Source organism: Elgaria multicarinata, chromosome 17 (genome assembly GCF_023053635.1).
Source record: "Elgaria multicarinata webbii isolate HBS135686 ecotype San Diego chromosome 17, rElgMul1.1.pri, whole genome shotgun sequence".
In the NCBI taxonomy this organism is placed as follows: Eukaryota; Metazoa; Chordata; class Lepidosauria; order Squamata; family Anguidae; genus Elgaria; species Elgaria multicarinata.
Window position 1 is genome coordinate 17,878,198 of NC_086187.1, and position 21,033 is coordinate 17,899,230.

Here is a 21,033-nt window from a genome sequence, read left to right on the forward strand (position 1 = left end):
CTAAACCTGATATGGCGGGGTCAGCGTTCACATTCAAACGGAACGAAGTTAACAGGATTATGTGGAATCATTATTATTTATTATTATTTATTTATATAGCACCATTAATGTACATTAATGGAAGAGAAGGACTGCACCCTCCTGCCTTCTGTGCATTACCTCCTTGCAGTCAACTGGTTGCACTAGCTACTTCTCCCTGTTCCTGGTTCCAATACTGGGAGTGAGCCAAGAAAAGTGCTTGGAGCAACGAACTGCTGGGAGTTAAGGCACAGAAGGGTAAGGGTTGAGTGCTTGTCTCCTATTCATTCCTTTTGCTGTTAAGGGAAGACCGTGGGGCCGACATGATAACAGAAAAACCGACCCTACCACAATCATGTTTATTTTGGCCTTTATACACCTTTAAATAACTGGTTCACTGTGGAGACAGGAGGAGGATTGGTTCAAGGGGAAGAAGTGGGGTGTGCCTCCTAGTTCAGCCCCTGGGCTAGGTCTTTCTTTAAAGACCCTGCCTCCTAGCAGACGCCGTGGAAGAACCCAAGTGCCTGGACCACTGGACGGTAACAAGCAGAAGGAAATATTATTTCAACATGTGTTCCTGAAGCATTTCAGTCCTCTCCCCAATTACAATGCATATCACATCGTCGATATGGAAGAAGAGATCCAATATCCGACAACACCCATTAACTGACTCCTTTTTGTACATTTGGCAAGGCCGATGTTTTATTACCTCAGCATAAGCTTCCATATCCTCTAAAAACTGACCCAGAAGTGTGGTAGAAAATGCAAGGTCAGCTACCCAAAATGGTTCCAGGCTCTGTAACCACCCTGTATGAAAGGTACCAGAACAAAGAAAATATGTAGTATGTTTGGTTCACTAAGAAATAACATATATAAAAAAGTAAGCGTACATAAAAGCCAACACCAATACATTCCATTTAGTGGGGATCTATTATATCAACTATTGATGCAAGAAACAGACAGTTCAAAGAGCTTACGTCGTAAATAGGGAAATGAAAAAAACAATGCATGATCGTCCATCTAAAAGAATGTGTAAACCAGGCAGAAGCAAAACAGCGTATTTCTAAACAGAGTTTATCTGTAACCAATACTAAAACATTAAGGGTACAACCCTATGCATGTTTTGCCAGAAAAAGGTTCCACAACTCCCAGCATGCCCTAGCCAGCATGGCTAGCTGGGGCACACTGAAAGTTGCAGGACTTTTTCTCTGGCTAAACATGCATAGGATTGCACTCTATGTATCTTAATAGGGTTGCCAAATAAGAGCATCAAAAATAGACATTTTTGTAAAAGGTGTCTGCCGTAAGGGCCACAACATGCCTTTTGTTCTATGTGATGTTGAAGTTCAGGACTACGGGATTAAGGAAGCAAGACTTATCAAAATCCTAGCTACTTGACATCTTATTGAGGAACATCCACAACCACTGACACATACTAAGTGTACAGTCATTTGAGGCAGTGAATTCCATTTTAAACAGACCAGAATGGTCTATTCTTTAATAAAATTGATAAAGGATTATCACCACCTCAGCAAGGTCTCCACAACCCTGCATCAAAATACAACCCCAGAAAATCATCATAACATTATAATGCACTTTAAGTGAGGTATTGGAGAGAGGGCAGGATGATTTCTAAAAAGCAACGAGTGGGACGTGCAACAAAATGTTGTATTCTGTACCCTGTTCAGGATCCCATACCACCCTCCTCTCACTCAGTTTTTCCCCTCCCAAGAGTCAGCATTCTGTGACCATTCATCACACTCAATCGTCACTGGGCTGTTTTTAGGGGCTTCCTTGCGACCACGATGTTTTCCAGTAGTTATTTTTAAAACACTTTAACAAATCATGGGATTCCCACAAGCTGCTTGTGTGTTGATGGTGCTATTATAGCTACAAAAGGGCTGGCACTTGGAGAACTGAGATTGCTATTACTAGTTAAACTGCAATGAAAGGGACTACGTAAATGGACATCTTATTAGAATTTTTAATCAGCTAAGAAACATTATTGGTCCTTGCATAGGTATACATTAAACCAAATTACACATTAGGTAGAAAAACAGCATTAGATTAATAAGACTCTGGGGAAACCGCCTCATCATTTGTGTTTTGCCATGGTACACAAATATTTTCTTTTTTAAAAAGCCAGGCAGGATTCTGATAAAAGCATTACATTTTAGGATAGCCAGACATTCATTCTCATCCTACAGCTCAGGACTTTTAACTGAAACTTGTGGGCATTCCTTTATTACATGATAAGCGGAGTGAAGCACACATTAGAAATCACTCTCCATCATCCAGAAGTCAGACCAGAACATGTATATGGCCATCACATGAAGTTATTTTTTTATTTTTTCAGACTTACCTGACACTTGCTGTGTCAGAGAAGGTTTCTGAGTGTGATCAATATGCCACCCAACTAATATGTCAACTGTGTCCTTGGAAAGCAATACAAAAAAATTAATCCACCTGTAACACATGATGTGTCTATACTGATTTAAAAACAAGAGAGGCAAAAGCACTTACTCTAAAATTGGTGCTGAAAATGTGAGGGTAACACCGGGACACAAGAAGGATGCACTTGACACATTTACACAGCAATTCTGGAGTATCCACGTTCTCTAGGATAGACTGCAGGCTAGTCATGACGAGCTTTAAGAGAACGAAAAGCACACACGTCCCAAAAGGCCATACTGAACCGAAAGCATTCAAATAAACCCAGGCTGAACAAAGACATTTGAAATTATTCAAAAAGCTATTTACAGAGGTAAAACAGCAGCTACTTTTTAAAAAATCATATATTGTTAACCAGTCATCAAGAAAAGACTACTGAAAAACAGAGGGCGGCTCCAGATTAAACTGCTTTGGTTCTCAACAAGAACCTTGTTAGGCGCATGCTTTGTGGGGGTGGGGAAGTCTTCTGAAGCCTGCAGGGGCTGACCGTACAGATACAACTTTTAACACATTTAGGGTGCAATCCCATGCAAGTTTAGATAGAAAAAAGTCCTACAACTCCCAGCATTCCCCAGCCAGCTAGCTGGCTGGGGAATGCTGGTAGTTGTAGGACTTTTCTCTCTCTCAAGATGCATGGGATTGGACTCTTTATTAATGAATATATTTATATATATTTATATAAATATGCTGAACATATTTAAAAGGATCTCTTAAGCGATTCACAAAATATATTATAACATACAATTAAAATACAATTTAAAATACATAAGAACTGCTAAAACTTTTATATAAAACATTAACATTAGTTAAAATACTGTAATTACAAACAAACATCCTGGGCAAGGCATTCACTCAGGGACAGCCTGGGTAATGAAATGGGTTTTTAATTTGGCGCCTAAAGCATGATACAGACGGCACCTTCCAAATACCAGGGGGAGATCACTCCATAAATTGGGTGTCAGCAATATATACCATTCAAGGTATTCAAACGATTTGTTGGAAGACACAGGGGGCTGTTCCTACCACCTGACTTCACTGCTTCCTTTATATAACAACCTACTTGTCCTTTATTTTATTCCAAGACTAGTCTTCAGCCTTCACTGTTCAAGCTTTTCTTTCTATCATGTTACTTTTGCTACTATCATTCTGACACACTCTTTATCTCGTGTTCATTTGTATGATACTAGCAAAAGAGAAGACAAGTATGCCCATTCAGAACTACATTTGCCTAGTTTTAATAATTGTTTCCTGCTATGACAAGCTTATGGGGCAAAGACAATTAACATTTTTCCAACTACAGTGGCTGGTAGATTTGAATGTGTAAATTTTACATAGAGCTTGACTGACAGGATTGCAATTTTTGCTGGGGGAAGGTGCTCATTTTCAGACTGTTCCTTATCTTAGGAACATATACTCCAAATCATTTAGTGCATATATACTTTAAGTGCCCATTTCTGCACACCGTGGCAGTGTTACCAGTTCTCCAGACTGTCTTAAGAATTCCTTGTTCATCACAAAGGTCCAATCCAGCTTATATCAAAATTATACCAATTTTAATTAATAGTTAAGTAGAGAATAGGGACACCATGTGCCTTAATGGCTCTGATATAAGATACCAACATTTAAAAACTGCATTAACACCATTATGTGTTCGTAGCAATTTTACTTCTGAAAAGGATTACAGGTTGCACATTTAACCCAAATTTATCATTTACTACCTTATTCGAAAAGCTGCTGTTGCAGCAAATAAGTGTTTAGGAGCAGGTGTATTAATGACCATGCCGCCACATACCACAATGCTATACAATCATTGCAGACAGAGGTATTCCAGCACAAATGATCAAGTACTCAATGTTCCAAAATGTTACACACAAGTAACACACATACACCTTAAATCTATATACCTTTCAAACCTACTGACACAGCATTTTGATATATCAGAATACAGTCTCAGTAGGTTTGGAACCCTCCACAACCAGTTTAAAATTCTGTCTCTGGCGTCTAACAGTGTTGTTTTAGAGACTAACTAACTCAGAGGACCTATTTGAATTCTAGTGGGCTATTACTACACATTCCAGGTACACTAAACTGTACTTCAGAAAACTCTCTATATTATGCTTAATATTTAAAGAGTAGTTTTAATGCAATAATATCTTAGGCTGTTTACATGTCAGCTTAATTTTTAAAACAATTCAATTTCGGAAAGCTAAAATACTCCAGTTTAACTCTTATGCTTACTTGCATTACAGATGAAAAGGCTTTCTTCTCTCCCACAGTCTCCAATGCTTTGTAAGTTGCACACAAATAAAGAAGTTTAACTTCATCTTTAGTGGATGAACTAAATTTGCTAAAAATCCATTTAAAGATCTTCTCCGCTTCGTAGCTCAGAGAAGCACAAAGAAGGCCGAGACAGCAAGCTCCCTCCTGTCTCAGTTCTTGAAGCAATTTGCTGCTGCATTTACGGGAGGAGAAAACAGTGTTAACGACTTTTAGTCATGGAAAGCAGAACTTTATTCCAATGAGGACAATAAAAACTTGAATAAATGGATATGATTTGGTTGTCACTTTCCATTAAGGAGATTAAGAAATAAACGGAAATACACAATGGCAGTGGGCTCCATCCATTTGCTCTCATTTTCCACCAAACCCACAGATGCCGTGTAATATTTGCCTCCGTGGATCCACAGGCAGAAACCTGCAGAGTGAGTGAGTTGGAAGTATATGCAAAAGGAATGAAAAGCCTCCTTTCTCATCAGTCCTGTGTTGTCCCCTCCACCAACAAACATGTAAACACTCTCACTCACACGATTTGCAGGCACATGCACGTGTACACACACAGTTGACCCAACAACAACCCATCAGCAATTGTTCGGTTAACTCTGGATTGTTTAGCCCATAAACAACCTAAAACTCCAGGTTCTCACATCATAAAACAAACCAGGAATGGGGCATTCCTGGGTTGTTCGCCGTATGCGGAAACAATGAGCACGCAGGAGGTAGTGTGTTCATCGCTTTGCTTATCCCTGGCAATTCCTGGGTTAAACAATTCTTGCTTTATATTATAGATATCTGGAACCCATACGTGTAAGTTCACACTGAAGCCAACCCACAATGATTGGGGGCCAAGAGCAGATCAACACGCTCAGTGTTTCTTGACTCCCCAAAGCATTCAGTGGGGCTTGGCCACGGAGAAAACAAGCAACAAAGCAAGTCACTGGTGACACTTTTGCATCAGGAGGCAGGGCAACCCAGAGTCCAAATCAGACTTCTTGCAAATTACTGAAGGATCTGAAAGTGTTCAACCCTGAAACAACTGCTGAAGCCTGGCTTGGCCTCAAGGCAAGTTCACAACATGGCATCTTCCTACTGACGTCAAACTAAACGAGTGACTGGTTAGGGAGCAGTCACTCAGTAAGTATCTCCAGCTGACCTCAGTCGCCAAAAGGATAATTAGGGTTTGGAGCTAGACTGTCCACAAGCAAGTAGACTCCCAGCTTCCTATTTATTTATTTTTTGCTTAAACAGTGTTGTCTCTCTCTCGTGGCAGCGTAGACCTCGAGTCCACTCCACAAGCACAAATTTCTAGCACTAACCCTGGCAGCCATAAACAGACCACTGACCTGGTTCACACGTACCAACAATCAATCAGCTTAAAAGCAGTTGTCTTCTGCGTTAGCACACAACCCACAATCACCTCTCCTTCATAGGTTGTGCATCATGACATCCAAATCTGGATGCTAGGCTGTTCAGGGTGTGTTTGTTGGGTTAACCACCTGGTTTGGGCATCATGCGCCACAACCTACAAAGGAACCAATCGTGGGTTGTGTGCTAAAGCAGGAGAGGGGTGTGCGCTGCAGCCAGCATGCCTGCTTTTGTGGCTTTTAAACTAATGGATGCAAACAGTCCCAACATCAGGAAAGCTTCTCTTATTTCAACTTACCTTTCATTAAGCACATCATGTATGGCAGCCAAGATATTATCCAGTTGTTTAACAAGCACCTGCAATAGACAACATACACAGCTTTCAGAATAATTACTACTGCAATTTAAGTGCAGACTATCTTGTCATTAAAAAAGTTACCACTACTTGCCATTTCTGTTTTCCCCAGACAAAAGAAATCCTTATGTGCTATGGACAGTTTGCACAGTACTCTTGGTTATTAGTCGCAGTCTTATATACATCACTACGATCTTTCCACAGCAAGCTTTTGGAGTATAGTAATATTAATGTGCATCAGATACATTAAGCCATGAAGGCTTTGATGGGAAGTATGCAGTGCCAACATGGCCCTTGTGCGTAGCTATAACACTGTGTTAACACTGGACGCAAACACTGCTCAAATATATTTAAACTTATCCCTAACATCTCTTTAGAGACTGCAGAAATAAGGAGAAAGAACACTTTGGCCCTATCCACTGGCCAAAGAAAGATGAGCCACCAATTGCTATATAAGCAAAAACACCAGTGAGGGAAGATCAGCCTGGCACCAACCAGATATAAACACCTGCTTATAGCTCACTACCGCATCCTGGCCTTGAATAACTGATCTTCCCCCCTCTACCTTTCCCTCAACTCCCCTTTCCTTGTGTGTCTTGTCTATTTAGTTGTAAGTCTGTATTGCTTCTATTTCACTGCTTCGTTTTTATTGACGTGAACTCATTTAGGAGATTATAACTGTCTAAAGAAGGCATTTAAATCCAGTAAATAAATGAATAATAGATGGGATGCCTGCTAGATCAGAAATAATACTTCATATATTGTTAAGCATCACATGAGGTACTTGCAGAATGCCCAGGAATAAATGTGCACCATGTGAGTTACCACTGAAACTTTTGGGACATCCTATTGTTTACTACTAGAAGGGTTGTTCGAGTGGGATTGGGACAGTGAGCGCAAACCCTCCCCGGCTAATGCAATGTGGAGGAGTAGGGGGCAAGCAAAGAGTCTGGTTAGAGAAGATCCAGCCCTCCAGGCTAAAGAAGTTAACCATAACTGAAATACATCAGTAACTTCCAAGAGGACACCTTTACAGCTTGGTCACAGATTAACATTCATTTTATCGGATTTATAGAGCAGGCTCCCTGCCTGAAGGCACCCATGGCGATGTTCATATTAAGACTAATTAGCCTTAATGAGCAGCTACATAAAAGTTAGCCTCCTTCTGACTACTGGGAATCATGAAAGCAGTTCCCTTCAACAATCCCTGCAACTGACAAAGGAAGCTGCAGGGTACTTGAAATCCTGGCCTGTCAGGATCCCATCCAGCCTAGACCCCAGAGAGCGCTCTTCAAAAGGTCTTCCAAAGTCCCTGCTCCCATGGAAGACCTGCAGCAGACCTAAGGATGCCTCACCAGATTCCCAAATAAACTATTCCACTCTATCCTGAGCCCTGCTTCCAGCCCCGCCCACTCTACTCCCCAGGTTTCCAAAGCAAAGACAGCAGTGAACCTGGTGGAAAACTTGGAATCGTCAGACATGCCCACCTAATACCAGACAGCTCTCCTGGCAGGAGCCTACTCAGAAGGAGAGAAATACTTTGGAGAAAGGTTGTATTCAGGAGGAAGGTTACAAGCAATAAACCAGCAGATGACCAGGAAGAGGAGATGCTGGCAATGTGCATGGAGGTGCTGCTTAATTCCCAGAGGGAAGAAGGAATCTCTGACGGGACTCTTCATGTGTGATGCAGCTGATCTTCCCTTCTCCTGCCCACCTCACAACTATGGCAGATCAGCTACACCAGGATGAAGGAAGAAGCCCAAACAATAGTCCCTTCTTCCCTCTTACCAATGGGAAGTGCACAAAGGAACGAGGCTCTGATCATCTTTATCATCATCGGCGGAAAAGTGAAAGGGGGAAAAGTACTTTGCGTGATCTCTGGAGACAGGTGGTGGAAGATGGCTGGCTCCCCACTTCATATTCCAAACAGTCAGTGAGGCAAGCTTATATGCTGGGCTGGGTAGATTCCATGCAAAGTGACCTTGCAACTGCTCAGCTATTGATGAGGAAGTTGGCCAGCCTTCATCCTCTTCCCCACAGCCCCACCAACCATGAAACGGTGTCTCACACCCCACTCTCCAGGGAGATCAGCCTCACCATGTGAGGAACACTGTATTGATATATTGCTAACAGAAGATAACCAGATGATACTTAACCAGTTTGTTCTCTGGTTGCTGAATGAATTCTTTCAGTTGCTTTACAGTAGCCAGTCTTCGGTCTCTGTCATCTTCCCGAGTAATCCTCCGAAGAAGATTTGACAGTCGAGACTCATCAGAGTAAGACAATGATCGCTCTAGAAATTGAGATATTACACATGTGCATGCTTCTACCCAAATATCAAGTTTAAATACACGTATCGGTGAAGTAACGTAGTACTTTACTAAGAAGCAAATTATTCCTAACAGATTTACTTTATTTTTTCCCCAAAACCTAATGGATAAAGAACTTGCAGTAACTTTGCTACAAGCTTTCTGATCCAAACGTCTGACAATTGACTACGGGCCAATCTTACCACCGAAAAGCCTCTTATTACAATACTTTCAGTAAACCCAATTTATAACAAACTATAGTGTAATTAAACCTAATGCTAGAGATTTCACATTTTCATGTACTTAACAGGGCTCTAATTTTGGCAGGCACCTTTTGGTGCTACTGTAACAGGAAAACCATTGCCATCGGAGCTGAATTTCCATTTTTCTTCAGGCTAACACCATTCTTACCCTGTGTTTTCCTCATGTCTTTTGTGACTAAAGCACGATTCCCATGCTGAACATTGGTAAAATCAGGGTTGGTCACATTGTTAACCCTCAGCTCTTGCCCCAACGACTTCCGACCATAAGTATTTTCCCCAGATCCTCCATTGACACTGTAGCCACCTAGAGAAAAGGAAGACATGTTAGTTTTTTCTTAGGAGAAATGCATTGTGTCTATTTATTTATTAAATTTATATACAGCCCCATAGCTGAAGCTCTCTGGGCAGTTTATGGCGAGGGTGCTATTTTTGTTGTTGTTAGTGTTAAACAACTGAAAATCACCCAGAGGTCTACCAGCAAATCCCAATCTACCTTCTGCCCTCCCATGATCTATGGGTTTCTGCTGAACCAAGGGTAGGACAATCCAGTGACACAGGGCTTGATATTCAGACCTACCAAACATGTAACAAAAGGCAAAAAGTTGTGGCTTGAGCTGGGATTGCATATCATTAGCAGAGAGAGGCTCACACTGCAAGACTCAGGAGGAGGCAGCCCCCTTCTACAGGGTATACTTGGCGTATCCTCCTTTCACTACAACAGAAAACCAAAGCCTTGGGAGGATGCATAGGGTTCCCTCGAACCTAGGAACATGACCTCAAAAGGCCCCATAGGCACTGCTTATACAATCTCTGGAACCATTTACACACCTGATGTGGACAAAGGGGAAGTTTGTGAGACACAGCACCAAGATGGGCTCAAAACAGGCCCCAAGCACTTGAGCCAACAGAAAGCATAAGCTTTACTCAGGAGGCTCAGAACCACCACCTCTTCTCTCTTCTAGATATCTTCTTTAAGCTTAATGAAAGTATCCACATATGCTAGAAAGCAGACTAGATAAGATTGCTTTCTTTCCATTAGCAGCAGAGAAGAAGTCTGATCCTGCGGAGAAAGAGGTGGCACTTCTGATACCTAGAGAGCTTGTTTGGAGTAGTGTCAGACTGAACTTTGAGTCCAGAAGTCACATCTCACCCCAGACATGAACTTGGCCATTTAATAACTTTCTCAGACTCCCATCTGAAATATGGAGATAATACTGACCTCCCTTAAACAGCAGTTATAAAGATTTATTATTATTATTATTATCATCATCATTTATATACCGCCCCATAGCTGAAGCTCTCTGGGCGGTTTACAAAGGGTTATCAAAATAATAAATGTGAAGCTGTTAGAACACACTGAAAGTGCTATATAAATGCCATCATCCTACACTAGCTCAGGACCAGCCTTTATTCTAACATCTGCCTTCCAGAATGAGAATACCTAGTCTGGACCACTGCAGGACAACACGTAGGGACAACTCTCGCTGTCACAAATATTCATCACCACATCTGGCTGATCATCTCTTCTACCCAGAAAGTAGAAATATGGCTTTCCATTTTTTAAAATAAGGTCTTTGTAGAGAATAGGAAAAACTTGTGGAAAGTGCTCAATTCTAGCAAGATTTTCCACATTTACTAGATGTCCAAGTAAAACTGTATTATATAATTAAGCATAATGCAGTCTTGGATAATTACCTTCATCAGGCAAAAATCAACAAACAACTCAGTCATTCCAACAGAAGATAATCCATTAAAACATATTAGACTGCATTAACTCTCAGGCAGAGGGATCACCACCACAGCTGGGCTACAAACTATTTATTTTCCACATTCAGCATCCCCTTTTTACATATGGAGATCAGCTATGTACCTTTTTCTTCATTCTGTATGTCAGTGGGGACTCTGATATCATCATGTCTATGTCTAGACACCACAGCTGAATTTGAGGATTGTAATCCATAGGAGGAAGAACTACTCCGGTCTCTGGATGAAGAGTATTTTAAATTCTCTTGTTCAGCTGATGGATTGTCAGTTCTGCAAGAAGAAAAATGGTTTATGTGCTCCACTCAAGAAGTCAGCTTTGGCCTTTACTAATTCCACATCCCGAGTTTCCAGACAGGAACGGTTAGGAAGGCAGAACAATATTAACTGGTGGAACTTATGAATCCTAACTGTGGCTTAACAAACTGATAAATATTGGATTCTTCCATAATGACCTAAAAAAATCATTTTTGTCAGCATCTGTGAGGACTGCAGTTAGAGGGAACAGGGCAGCCTGACATAGGTGGCAAATGACGTAATTGTCCCTGCTAGTCAAGAAGTTCTGTGGCTCCACTACACCATTGCACTCCACACTTTTGGCTCTAGTCATGCCCATCGCTAGCTTCAGCTCCTGACAGTTTATGCACAAGGGAATGGGGTAATCTTTTTTCAACACATAGCAACACTCTTATATGGGTATATAGTAACGCAATAAGCAAGCCTGTCATGGCTCAGCTGCCCCCATCAAAATGTTCGAGCGTTTAGAAAGGACTCCAACACCCATTGGCTAAATTATCCCTTCCTAAGGTTTGCGGCATCCAATTAAGTGAGCTCTTCTATCCTAAGTCTTTCTGTCTGGCTTTGTCCAAACTATCCATATTGTAGGAGTGCAGGGCAAGCAGAAGGGTCTAAGCAAAGGATGAATTAGGAAGGTGTCTCAAAAGCAGAAGTTGGTGGCTACAAATGGAGGGTGGTGGGATGTTGAGTCCAAAGTATATAAAAGAAAGAATTGAAAGGAAAATTGGAATAGGTTGGCATTCATGGCAGAAGCTAGCAAGGAAGACTGAAGTTCACATATTGATTTGAAAGAACCATCCAAAGTTTTTGACTGACCAAATTGCTGTTTTTGCACACCTTTAGAATGAAATTCCACAGAAAGGAAAGTTTGGGCTATTATTATTATTAATATTTATTTATATAGCACTATCAATGTTCATGGTGCTGTACTGAACAAAATAAGACAGAATACAAAACACCCTGCCATATGGCTTACATTCTAAAATCACAATGACAAACAGGGAGGGGAAAGGCCAACCAGTATGGGATACCTACATGTTGGTGTGCCTGCTTCTCAAATACATCTTCATGTAAAGAGATAGCATGAGTTTAAGGCAGGATTAGCTACCTCTCCATGTATAATATTCAAATATAACTGGACCGCCCAGAGAACTTTGGCTATTGAGTGACATAGAAATGCAATAAATAAATAAATGAAAAAGATCCCAGTAACAAGGCTATGGCAATAAGTACCTTCGTGTCTGGCTTCAGCATTATGTCAAAAGAGTTTGCTGCAGAAAAGTGTATTTATTTATTACATTTCTATACCACCCAATAGCTCAAGCTCTATGAGCAGTTCACAAAACAGAATTTTGAATTACTGGATGGTAACCCTTGAACAGAACTAGGGAAATTATTTCAATTTCTAGGAGCCAGTATTTTTTTCCAGTTGTAGATGATTCCAGCTGTGCCCCAGAATGCCCCAAGTCACAAAGTATATACTACATAGGACAGGTGATCATATGACATAGCCATGATTGAAAGATGACACTCAGATGCACCCCCAGATGAATCTGAAGACTGAGCTGTTGAGAGCCAGGCTAAATATATTTTTTGCAATTCCTAGGTGCCAAGATGACCAAGCACCTAGGACTTTCCATCCCTGAACGGCTGTCAAAGATATTGTGCAGCCAAACTGAAAACCTTTTATTTCTTTTGAAATTCTTATTTCACAGTAAGAAAGAAAGCACTTTCTAAATACAATAACTGAAGCACAGCCTAGTATTTCTACAACTGTCTCCCACAATGACATATCACTCGAAGTTGGGAGTGGCCACAGGAATCCCAAACGTTTTTATAGTGATGTGCTCAAAACACATACCACAAAAGTTAAGTATCCTAAGGGACGCTGAAGCACTGGGGACAAAAACCCCACAAAATATCATGTCGGTGGGCAGGTATCTGAGCTACTTCTCAAATCCTAATTCAATGCTCCCAAGTGTTAATACTGGAATCCCCTTTCTGCGTAACTTCTTCATGGGCCCAATGTACAAAGAAATAAAAAGAGCAGCCGCTGAACAGCAACCCTTATGTCAGGTCCAATTCAGAGATAGATGCATTGAGTCCCAGTATGTAAACACAGAGATCTTTATATTGACTGCACCTAATGTATGAGCATTATCCAACCAATCCACGTGGTTTAAGACCATTATCAAGTAGCACTAAAAAAAATGGCCCCTTTCCAAGAAAGATTAGTTTAAATATTGTCTTGTATCTACACGGATGTCAGAACAAATGTACACAAATATACACACCATAGACGAACTGGTATCACTGGTTTTTCTGGTTGTTTTTACTGAAGGGGACATGCTTTGCTAATAGCTCTGCACTTTGTATGAAGCAATCCCCTGGGACCTGAAAACTGTATGCAGAAGCAACAGTCATTCTCATATGCTATTTTAGGATCATGCTGGTACTTATGTCTTAGTATTATTAATATTTTGACTTTCCTGCCACTTTGGGATTAAGGAGGGGTCTTGCTTATAAGAAACGACATGGCCAAATGTTCACTGTATTCGGGGGGGAATGCTTAGAATACACAATTCTCTAGTGAAGTTCTTAATGCTATTCCACTTCAAATGCTCACACCATACCTTAAATTATGCCCATGAAAAAGGAGGAAATATTAATAGGCTGTTTATAATAGTAATATTTATTATGAGAGAGAGAGAGAGAGAAAGAGAGAGAGAGAGAGAGAGAGAGAGAGAGAGAGATCACACACCTACACCAGAGAAGACCTCTTCAAACGTTACATAGCTACATGAGATATATTTCCATGTGGGAAAAGCCTTTTTTTAAAAAAAAAAAAAAAAAACTGAATGCAGATCAAATGTGGGAAATGCACACATCCATACCACCATGTTAAAAGCATTGAAACAAAGGCATATGTGACCAAATGTGAGATTCACACATACACCCCTACACAGAAAGGCTTTCAGTGCCTGAAATGGCTAACTTACAAAGCTGCCCAGAGTTCCTTAAATTTAGGAATCCATCCACTTACAAAAAGTGTTCTGATAAGAAGTACCACAGTTGAATGGATTAGGGTTTTATGTCGTCATTTAGTTTAGCAGCTCTTTCGAGATCCTATTGCCAAAGTTAATCATAAAAACAAAAATGTATGTGCCAAATGATTGCAAAAGTCCAACACTTTAATTAAATTTCACATGTTAATTATTTAATAACTGACACACATGAATTGAAGCAACATCTCAAGCTTAGAGATATGATACTGCAAGAGCAATATCCTGGATAATGGGAGTTATGTCCAACATTTCTGGAGGGTCCCAGATTGGGGAAGGCTGCATTATATGATATACAAAAAACCACCATACAGCACAATACTATATCTACTCATAAGTCCCATTAGCTTCAGTAAGGCTTACTCCGAGGAAAATTGGTATAGGGTTGCTGCCTTAATACTGTGCATGACCAATACAATGTGGGCAAGGAACTAAACATGCATAGGATTGTCAAGAGGTTTTTCAACTACAGCACACACAACACTTGTATAAATCACGTGATTCCACATAGAGAAGTTTGAATACAGAAAAAATATTCTTATCTTAGTAATGCAGATTCTTGATCCAGGCTCTCAAACAATATTACTAGCAGCCTAATCCTATGAAGTTAAGGGTACAATCCTTTGCATGTTAAGAAAGAAAAAGTGCTACAACTCCTAGCATTCCTCCTGGGAGTTGTAATAAATGAAATGAAATGGAGGGGGGAACCTGCAGATCTATACAGCCCAATACCCTAACATCTCTGGTCTGTTTGCATAGATGAAAAGCCTTTAAAAACACAATATTTTGTGTAATATAAAAACAGCTTAGCTACAAACATATAAACAGACAGCAGACACACCTACACATCCAAACAATATCCATAACTTGATATGTTCCCAAATGCCTGGGAGCAGAGGAAGGTCTTAACCTGGCACCAAAAAGATAACGTTGGCACCAGGTGGGCCGCACTGGGGAGTTCATTCCATAATTGCGGAACCACCACCAATAAGGCCCTCTCCTTTCTTGCGACCTTCTCAGAGGAAGCACCTGGAGGAGGACCTTAGACAATTTTATTTATTTATTATTGCATTTGTATCCCACCTTTTTTTCCTCCAAGGAACCCAAGGCAGTATACATAATCCTCCTCCTCTCCATTTTATCCTCATAACAACCCTGTGAGGTAGGTTGGGATGAGAGGCTGTGACTGGCCCAAAGTCACCCAGTGGGTTTCTATGGCCAAGTGGGGACTAGAACCCAGATCTCCCGACTCCCAGTCCAACACTCTAGCCACTACACTACACTGGCTCTCACAATGAGCGTAATGTCCAGGCAAGTTTATGCCGAGAGAGGTTCTCCATCAGGTATTGCAGTCCCAAGCAATGTAAGCCTTTATAGGTCAAAAGCAGCACCTTGATTCAGGCTTGCAAACAGAGGCAGTCAGCGCAAGCAGGCCAGGATCAGTGTTCTCTGTTTGGAATTTCCTGGCCCTGTTATCAGTTTGACTGCCACATTTTGCACAAACCACATCTTCTGATCTGTCTTCAATGAGTACATTGCAGCAATCTATCTTGGAGATTACCAGAGCATAGGTAACGGAAGCCAAGTTATCCCTGTGTAGGTAAGGACATAGCTGGGCCACCAACTGAAGAAGCCACCTGAGCTTCAAGTGACAGATGGCTCCAAGAGAACCTCCAAACTATGAACCTGCTCTTCAGCAGGTGGTGCTCAACCTTTTCATCCAGAAAAGATTGAGCACCAATCAGAAGATCTAGTCAGAAGAACCACCCACTAGCAGTATCTCAATCTTTACTGGACTAAACTTCATTTTATTAGCCCTCATCCAGTCCATTGTCACAGCCAGGCACCAATCTAACACATCCACAGCCTCACCTCATGAAAGTGAAAAGGAGAAGTAGAGCTGCTTGCCAACAGCATACTGATGACAATATGCTCCAAACTCCAGATGACCCAACTCAATAGTTTCATGTAGATGTTAAACTGATCCCTGTGGAACCTAATACTAGATAATCTATGGGGATGAGCAATATTCCCTAAGCACTACCTTCTGGAGCCAATCATCCAAGTAGGAGTGAAACCACTGCAATGCAGTACCATCCACTCTCAACTCAGACAATCATCCCAGAAGGATACCATAGTCAATGGTATCAAAAGCTGCCAAGGAATCAAGGACAATCAACAAGGTTACACCCCCCTGTCTCTCTCCTGAGATAGGTCATCATACAGGGTGACCAAGAATGTTTCCATGCCAAAACCTGGCCTGAATCCCAACTGAAATGGATCCAGATAATCGATCTTGTCCAAGAGTGTCTGGAGCTCGCTGGCAATCACCCACTCAAGGAGCTTGCCCAGGAAAGGAACGTTTCCCACAGACCTAAAGTAACTGAGATTTTCCCGGTCCAGGGAGGGTTTCTTCAGGAGTGGTCTCACCACTGCCTCTTTCAGGTGGCCCAGGACCACTCCCTCTCACAAGGAGGCATTGATCAACTCCTTGGTCCAGCCAGCTGTTCCCTCCCTGCCAAGAGGGGCAAGGATCCAATATGGAAGTAGCTGTACGGACCTGTCTGAGCATCTTGTCAATGTCCTTGAGCTGTACCAACACTGGAGTCTAACTTACAGCAGATATGAGATTTTATATCTAGCAAATATATTAAAGCAGGCCTCAGACAGATCTACAGCTTTCCTAGGCCCAGCACGTGATAAGCCCTGGACATCCCTGAAAAGCTCCACTGGGTGGCACATAGGGGATTTAACAGAGGCAGTGCTGCCCTTACTGCTCCTGAATATACAATTCAAGAGTGAAAAAGCAAAAATAAAATCTGCTACTTTGGTTGTTCATGGTTATTTTTATTCCAGATCCCAAACCAGGCAAATCAAAAAGAGAAGGGACTTCAAGAGGTCTGTATGATCTATGAAGTTCTCCTCAAGGAATCACTAAAGAGAGGGGGAAGCATATAAGAGATGAAACTCATAGTACAGAGAACTTTAATTTCATAATGAAAAGAGATAATTCACTATCATAGCTATAGCTTCTAAACATTTATTGGAATCTTTTAGACTCATTAAAATCTCCTCCAAGCTTTACAATTTTGCAGCACCTTAGCCTCCTTGTCACTACGTTGCTCAACACCAGACCAACCTACCACATGTCCTATCGGTTTAAAGGAAGTTCAACGGAACTAGTACACTACAAGTGAAACATGCAAAGTCTTATTTCAAAGACCAAGGGAAGGAGACAGAATAAAACTGAAACATCTGAATAGGTGTAGAAAGCAAAGGAAAGAAGCCGTTTAGCCCCAGAAAGGGATAACAACTGGATCGTATCTCCCAGTTAACAACCCTTCCAAAACTAGGTGTGGCAAGCCATATCTTGCTGATTCAGATCAAATGGCAAACTACAGTTTGCAGCAAGAGGACGAAGTTACTAACAGGGATGTGCAAGGGAAGCGTAGAGCCTGACATTCCTCAGGATAATTCTTCTGAGCTCTGATGTTGTGTCTAAGAATGCACAATATAATATTAATAGAAACAGACAAAAAGTGGATCATAAAATTAGATTTCTTGTAAGATCATAACTTTATCTTGAAAAAATATACATTCATTGGTCCACCTAGCCTAGTATTGATTCAGACAAGAGCCTTTCCCATCCCTACCTAGAGACGCTGTGGACCTTCTGCATAAAAACAGGTGCTTTATCACTGAGCTATGGCCCTTCCTCACTATGTACTTATATTTGGGTGGCTAGACTCTATGCATCTTTCTTTGATGAGAGCAGTATGGATTGGCTAATACTTTATATTGTGTCTGTTGCTGAGAAAAGCTTGCTTTTGTAATACACTCAAATGGGAGTTCTGTGTTTCTTAGCAATATCATTTATGTAACTGAAGGGATAAAGTTGTTTTGAACCACTGATGACTTCAGACTTGTTGACAACATTCAGTTCTAGTCATTTGTGAATTTCTTGTCTGAAGTTTGAATTATGATGTTGATGGAATTTTATTGATACAACGCCTATAGTTTAGCCTCTCATCATTAATTTACAGGAAAAAGCAAAATAGCTTCTCTCTTTGAGCTACCCAAAAAGATGTTAACAGTATCCCCTCAGACACTGCTGTTGCCTTTAGTTTGTGATACACCTGTGTCATGGTTTAGCAGTTATGTTGATTTGAAGAGCAAATTCATATCCCTGCACTGTATACAGTAACAGATTCCCAGAATTTAAGACCATTTTAATGCCAAGAAATTCTATTCTTTAAAGCTGCAGTCCTATGCACATTTACCTAGGCACAATGATTGTGCTGTAAATATACTACATTAGAACGTTATGTCTTAGCCTAGAGATTTGTGCTTCGTGGGCTGATTTCATCAAAGGAAATCAGAACTAGTTTCCTCTACCATGTATAAAGGCATAACATGGCTACAAGTATTTATTTATTGCCTTCAAAAAAAGAGACCCTAAAACTGAAATGAAGGTAGTGCTATAAGAATATACAAACCATACTTCACAAATAATTTCTGGTATCTATAACAAAACAATTTCAAACAGTTTCATTTTAATTCACTGCCAACTAAAAACGCAAATATAAACAAGACACTAAATTTGTGGGCCACTGATCCTTGACTTCCTCCTTTCTAGAAATGTATTAACAAGTTACCAACTAGGCAACAAAGTTGCTATTCAAGAGTTCTGCAAAATTATCACAATGGATCACAATCAAAAACAAAATGCATCCTAAAGTCCCAAGAGACATTAATGAATTTAGGAAGGAATATTGCAAGAGAAGAGGACTGGGATATGTGCAGAGATAGTCTCTTGCACATATAAATGTTCCATATTGCCAAAAAGGTTGTCGTGTCAAGTCTGTTGCACCAAAACACAAAGAAGAAGATAGATATTTGCTATACCATAACTTTTGTGAACTAGTCTACTTCATCAGTTGCATGACGATCTTTAATTAGCAGCTATATACAAACATACACATATACTTCTGCAGAATCACATCAAGACCAGAAAAATACCCAGAGGCCACCTAGTTCAACCTCCTAGCACAGGGATGGGGAATGTGCAGAACCTCCAGATGTTGGGACTGCACCTCACATCATCCCTCACCAATAGCTGGTTAGGGCTGATGGGAGTTGCAATCCAACAACATCAGGAGGGCCATATGTTTCCCACTCCTGTCCTTACAGAACCCTGTCGGTCCTAATAATTCCTCTAACACCAGTAATTCCCACTCCACGCCAGTGTCCTATATTAAAAAAACACCTCAACCTACAGTCCTTTTCCCCAACGCCAGACGTAATGGGCTTAAGAATCAGGAAATACCCACCACACCGGGTATATTTTCTCCGTCCTGTGTACTGTATTTGTATTTCTCTCTGTGTGTGTGTGTGTGTGTGTGTGTGTCTGTCTCTCTCTCTCTCTCTCTCTCTCTCTCTCTCTCTCTCTCTCTCTCTCTCACACACACACACACACACACACACCCCGAAAGAGAGAGTGAAAGCAAGCTTGGGGCGCGCGCGCACACACACGTACCCGGAACCAATCTCTCCGCGGTGGCATACACTTATGGGATGGGGGTGGGGACGACATTAAATAGATAAAGGAATAAAATAAAGGAGCTGGGGGGGAAGAAGAGGGTTCGGGAAAGAAAAGAAGAAAAAAAGAGGGGCTACATACACACCACGACGACACACACACACACAACTAATCAACCTCATCCACTAACCCAGGCCAAGCACTCAAGCTCCCTCTCTCTCCCTCTCTCTCTCTCTCTCTTTAGGCCTCAAAGATCAGCAAGAGCCAAAGAAGAGGGTGGCGACAGCAGCAGCAGCAGCGGCGGGCGGCACCACCTCTCGCTCCCTTCCCCACAGGCCGCAAGGCAGAGGCTTTGCAAGGGCTTCCCCGAGCCCTGCCTCATGCCGCCTCCGCTTCTCCCCAGACCCCCACCCCCACCCCCACCCCCGTCCATGGGCTGGAAGGGCCCATTCACGAGCCCTGCGCGCCTCTCTGGCACTAGGCCCCAGCGGCGGGCGAGTCTGCTGTGGGGCGGGGGGGGGGCGCTCAGTTGGGCCATGAGGGCCGAGATGAGGCAGCCTATTTATCATCATTATCATTATCATTATCAATTATTATTATTATTATTATTATCATCATCATCATCATTTTCAAATCCACCCCAACCTAAGAGCGGTCGTCCCTCCCTCCCTCCCTCCCTCCCTCCAGGGCCTTCCTCGCCGCCGCCACCACCACCGCCGCCGCGCTAAGGGGAGACCCGCCCCCGCTGCCAACCCCTAGGCCGCGCCGCTCTCCCTACCACCACCACCACCACCACCACCCTCCCCTCGCCCCCTTCTCACCTGGGTTGCCAGTCATTCCAGCTCCGCGGGTGATAGTGCTGCCTGGTGCCGGAGGAAGAAGCGCCGCTCAGCCGAGACCCCGGGGCTCTGCGGCTCATTACCTTGCCCGAGACGGCATGGCCGGCCGGGGAAGCGGCGCGGGGCTGAGGTGGTTGCTGAGGGCGGCGGCCAGGAAGGGCGGGGGGGGGAGGAAAGAGGGAGGCAGAGGCGGGAATGAGGGTGGCAGAAGTGGGGGGCTGCGGAGGGCTTTTTTCTTTTTCTTCTTCTTCTTCTTCTTCTCTCTCTCTCTCTCTCTCCCCCCTCAGGCGCGGCGGCGGCGGACGCGGCTCCTGCTGCCTCACACGGAAGGGGCGAAGGCGACGACAGCGGCGGCCCCGCCTGCTGCTCCTCCTGCTGGCGACGGCCGGGCTGGCTCTAGTCAGGCTGAGGCGCGGCGCGCGGCATGCCGGGAAGGCAGGCCACAGGGGCTGAGGTGAACGCCTGCCGCAGAGCATCACGGGGCGGCCGAGGGAGAA

At 42.4% G+C, this 21,033-nt stretch overlaps 1 protein-coding gene across 1 annotated transcript in view; it reads right to left on the reverse strand.

The window, feature by feature from the left end:
- SMG1 (SMG1 nonsense mediated mRNA decay associated PI3K related kinase) overlaps window positions 1-20,677 on the reverse strand; it is an 83,529-nt gene extending 62,852 nt beyond the window's left edge. Inside the window, exons 1-9 of the mRNA XM_063143314.1 lie at window positions 20,519-20,677; window positions 10,909-11,072; window positions 9,187-9,342; window positions 8,623-8,759; window positions 6,410-6,468; window positions 4,708-4,921; window positions 2,542-2,667; window positions 2,381-2,453; window positions 728-825 (exon numbers count right to left, since the gene is read on the reverse strand). Coding sequence (XP_062999384.1) covers window positions 728-825; window positions 2,381-2,453; window positions 2,542-2,667; window positions 4,708-4,921; window positions 6,410-6,468; window positions 8,623-8,759; window positions 9,187-9,342; window positions 10,909-11,072; window positions 20,519-20,616 — 1,125 coding nt within the window. The 5' untranslated portion in view covers window positions 20,617-20,677. The remainder of the gene's footprint in view (window positions 1-727; window positions 826-2,380; window positions 2,454-2,541; window positions 2,668-4,707; window positions 4,922-6,409; window positions 6,469-8,622; window positions 8,760-9,186; window positions 9,343-10,908; window positions 11,073-20,518) is intronic.
- Window positions 20,678-21,033: the final 356 nt, after the last annotated feature.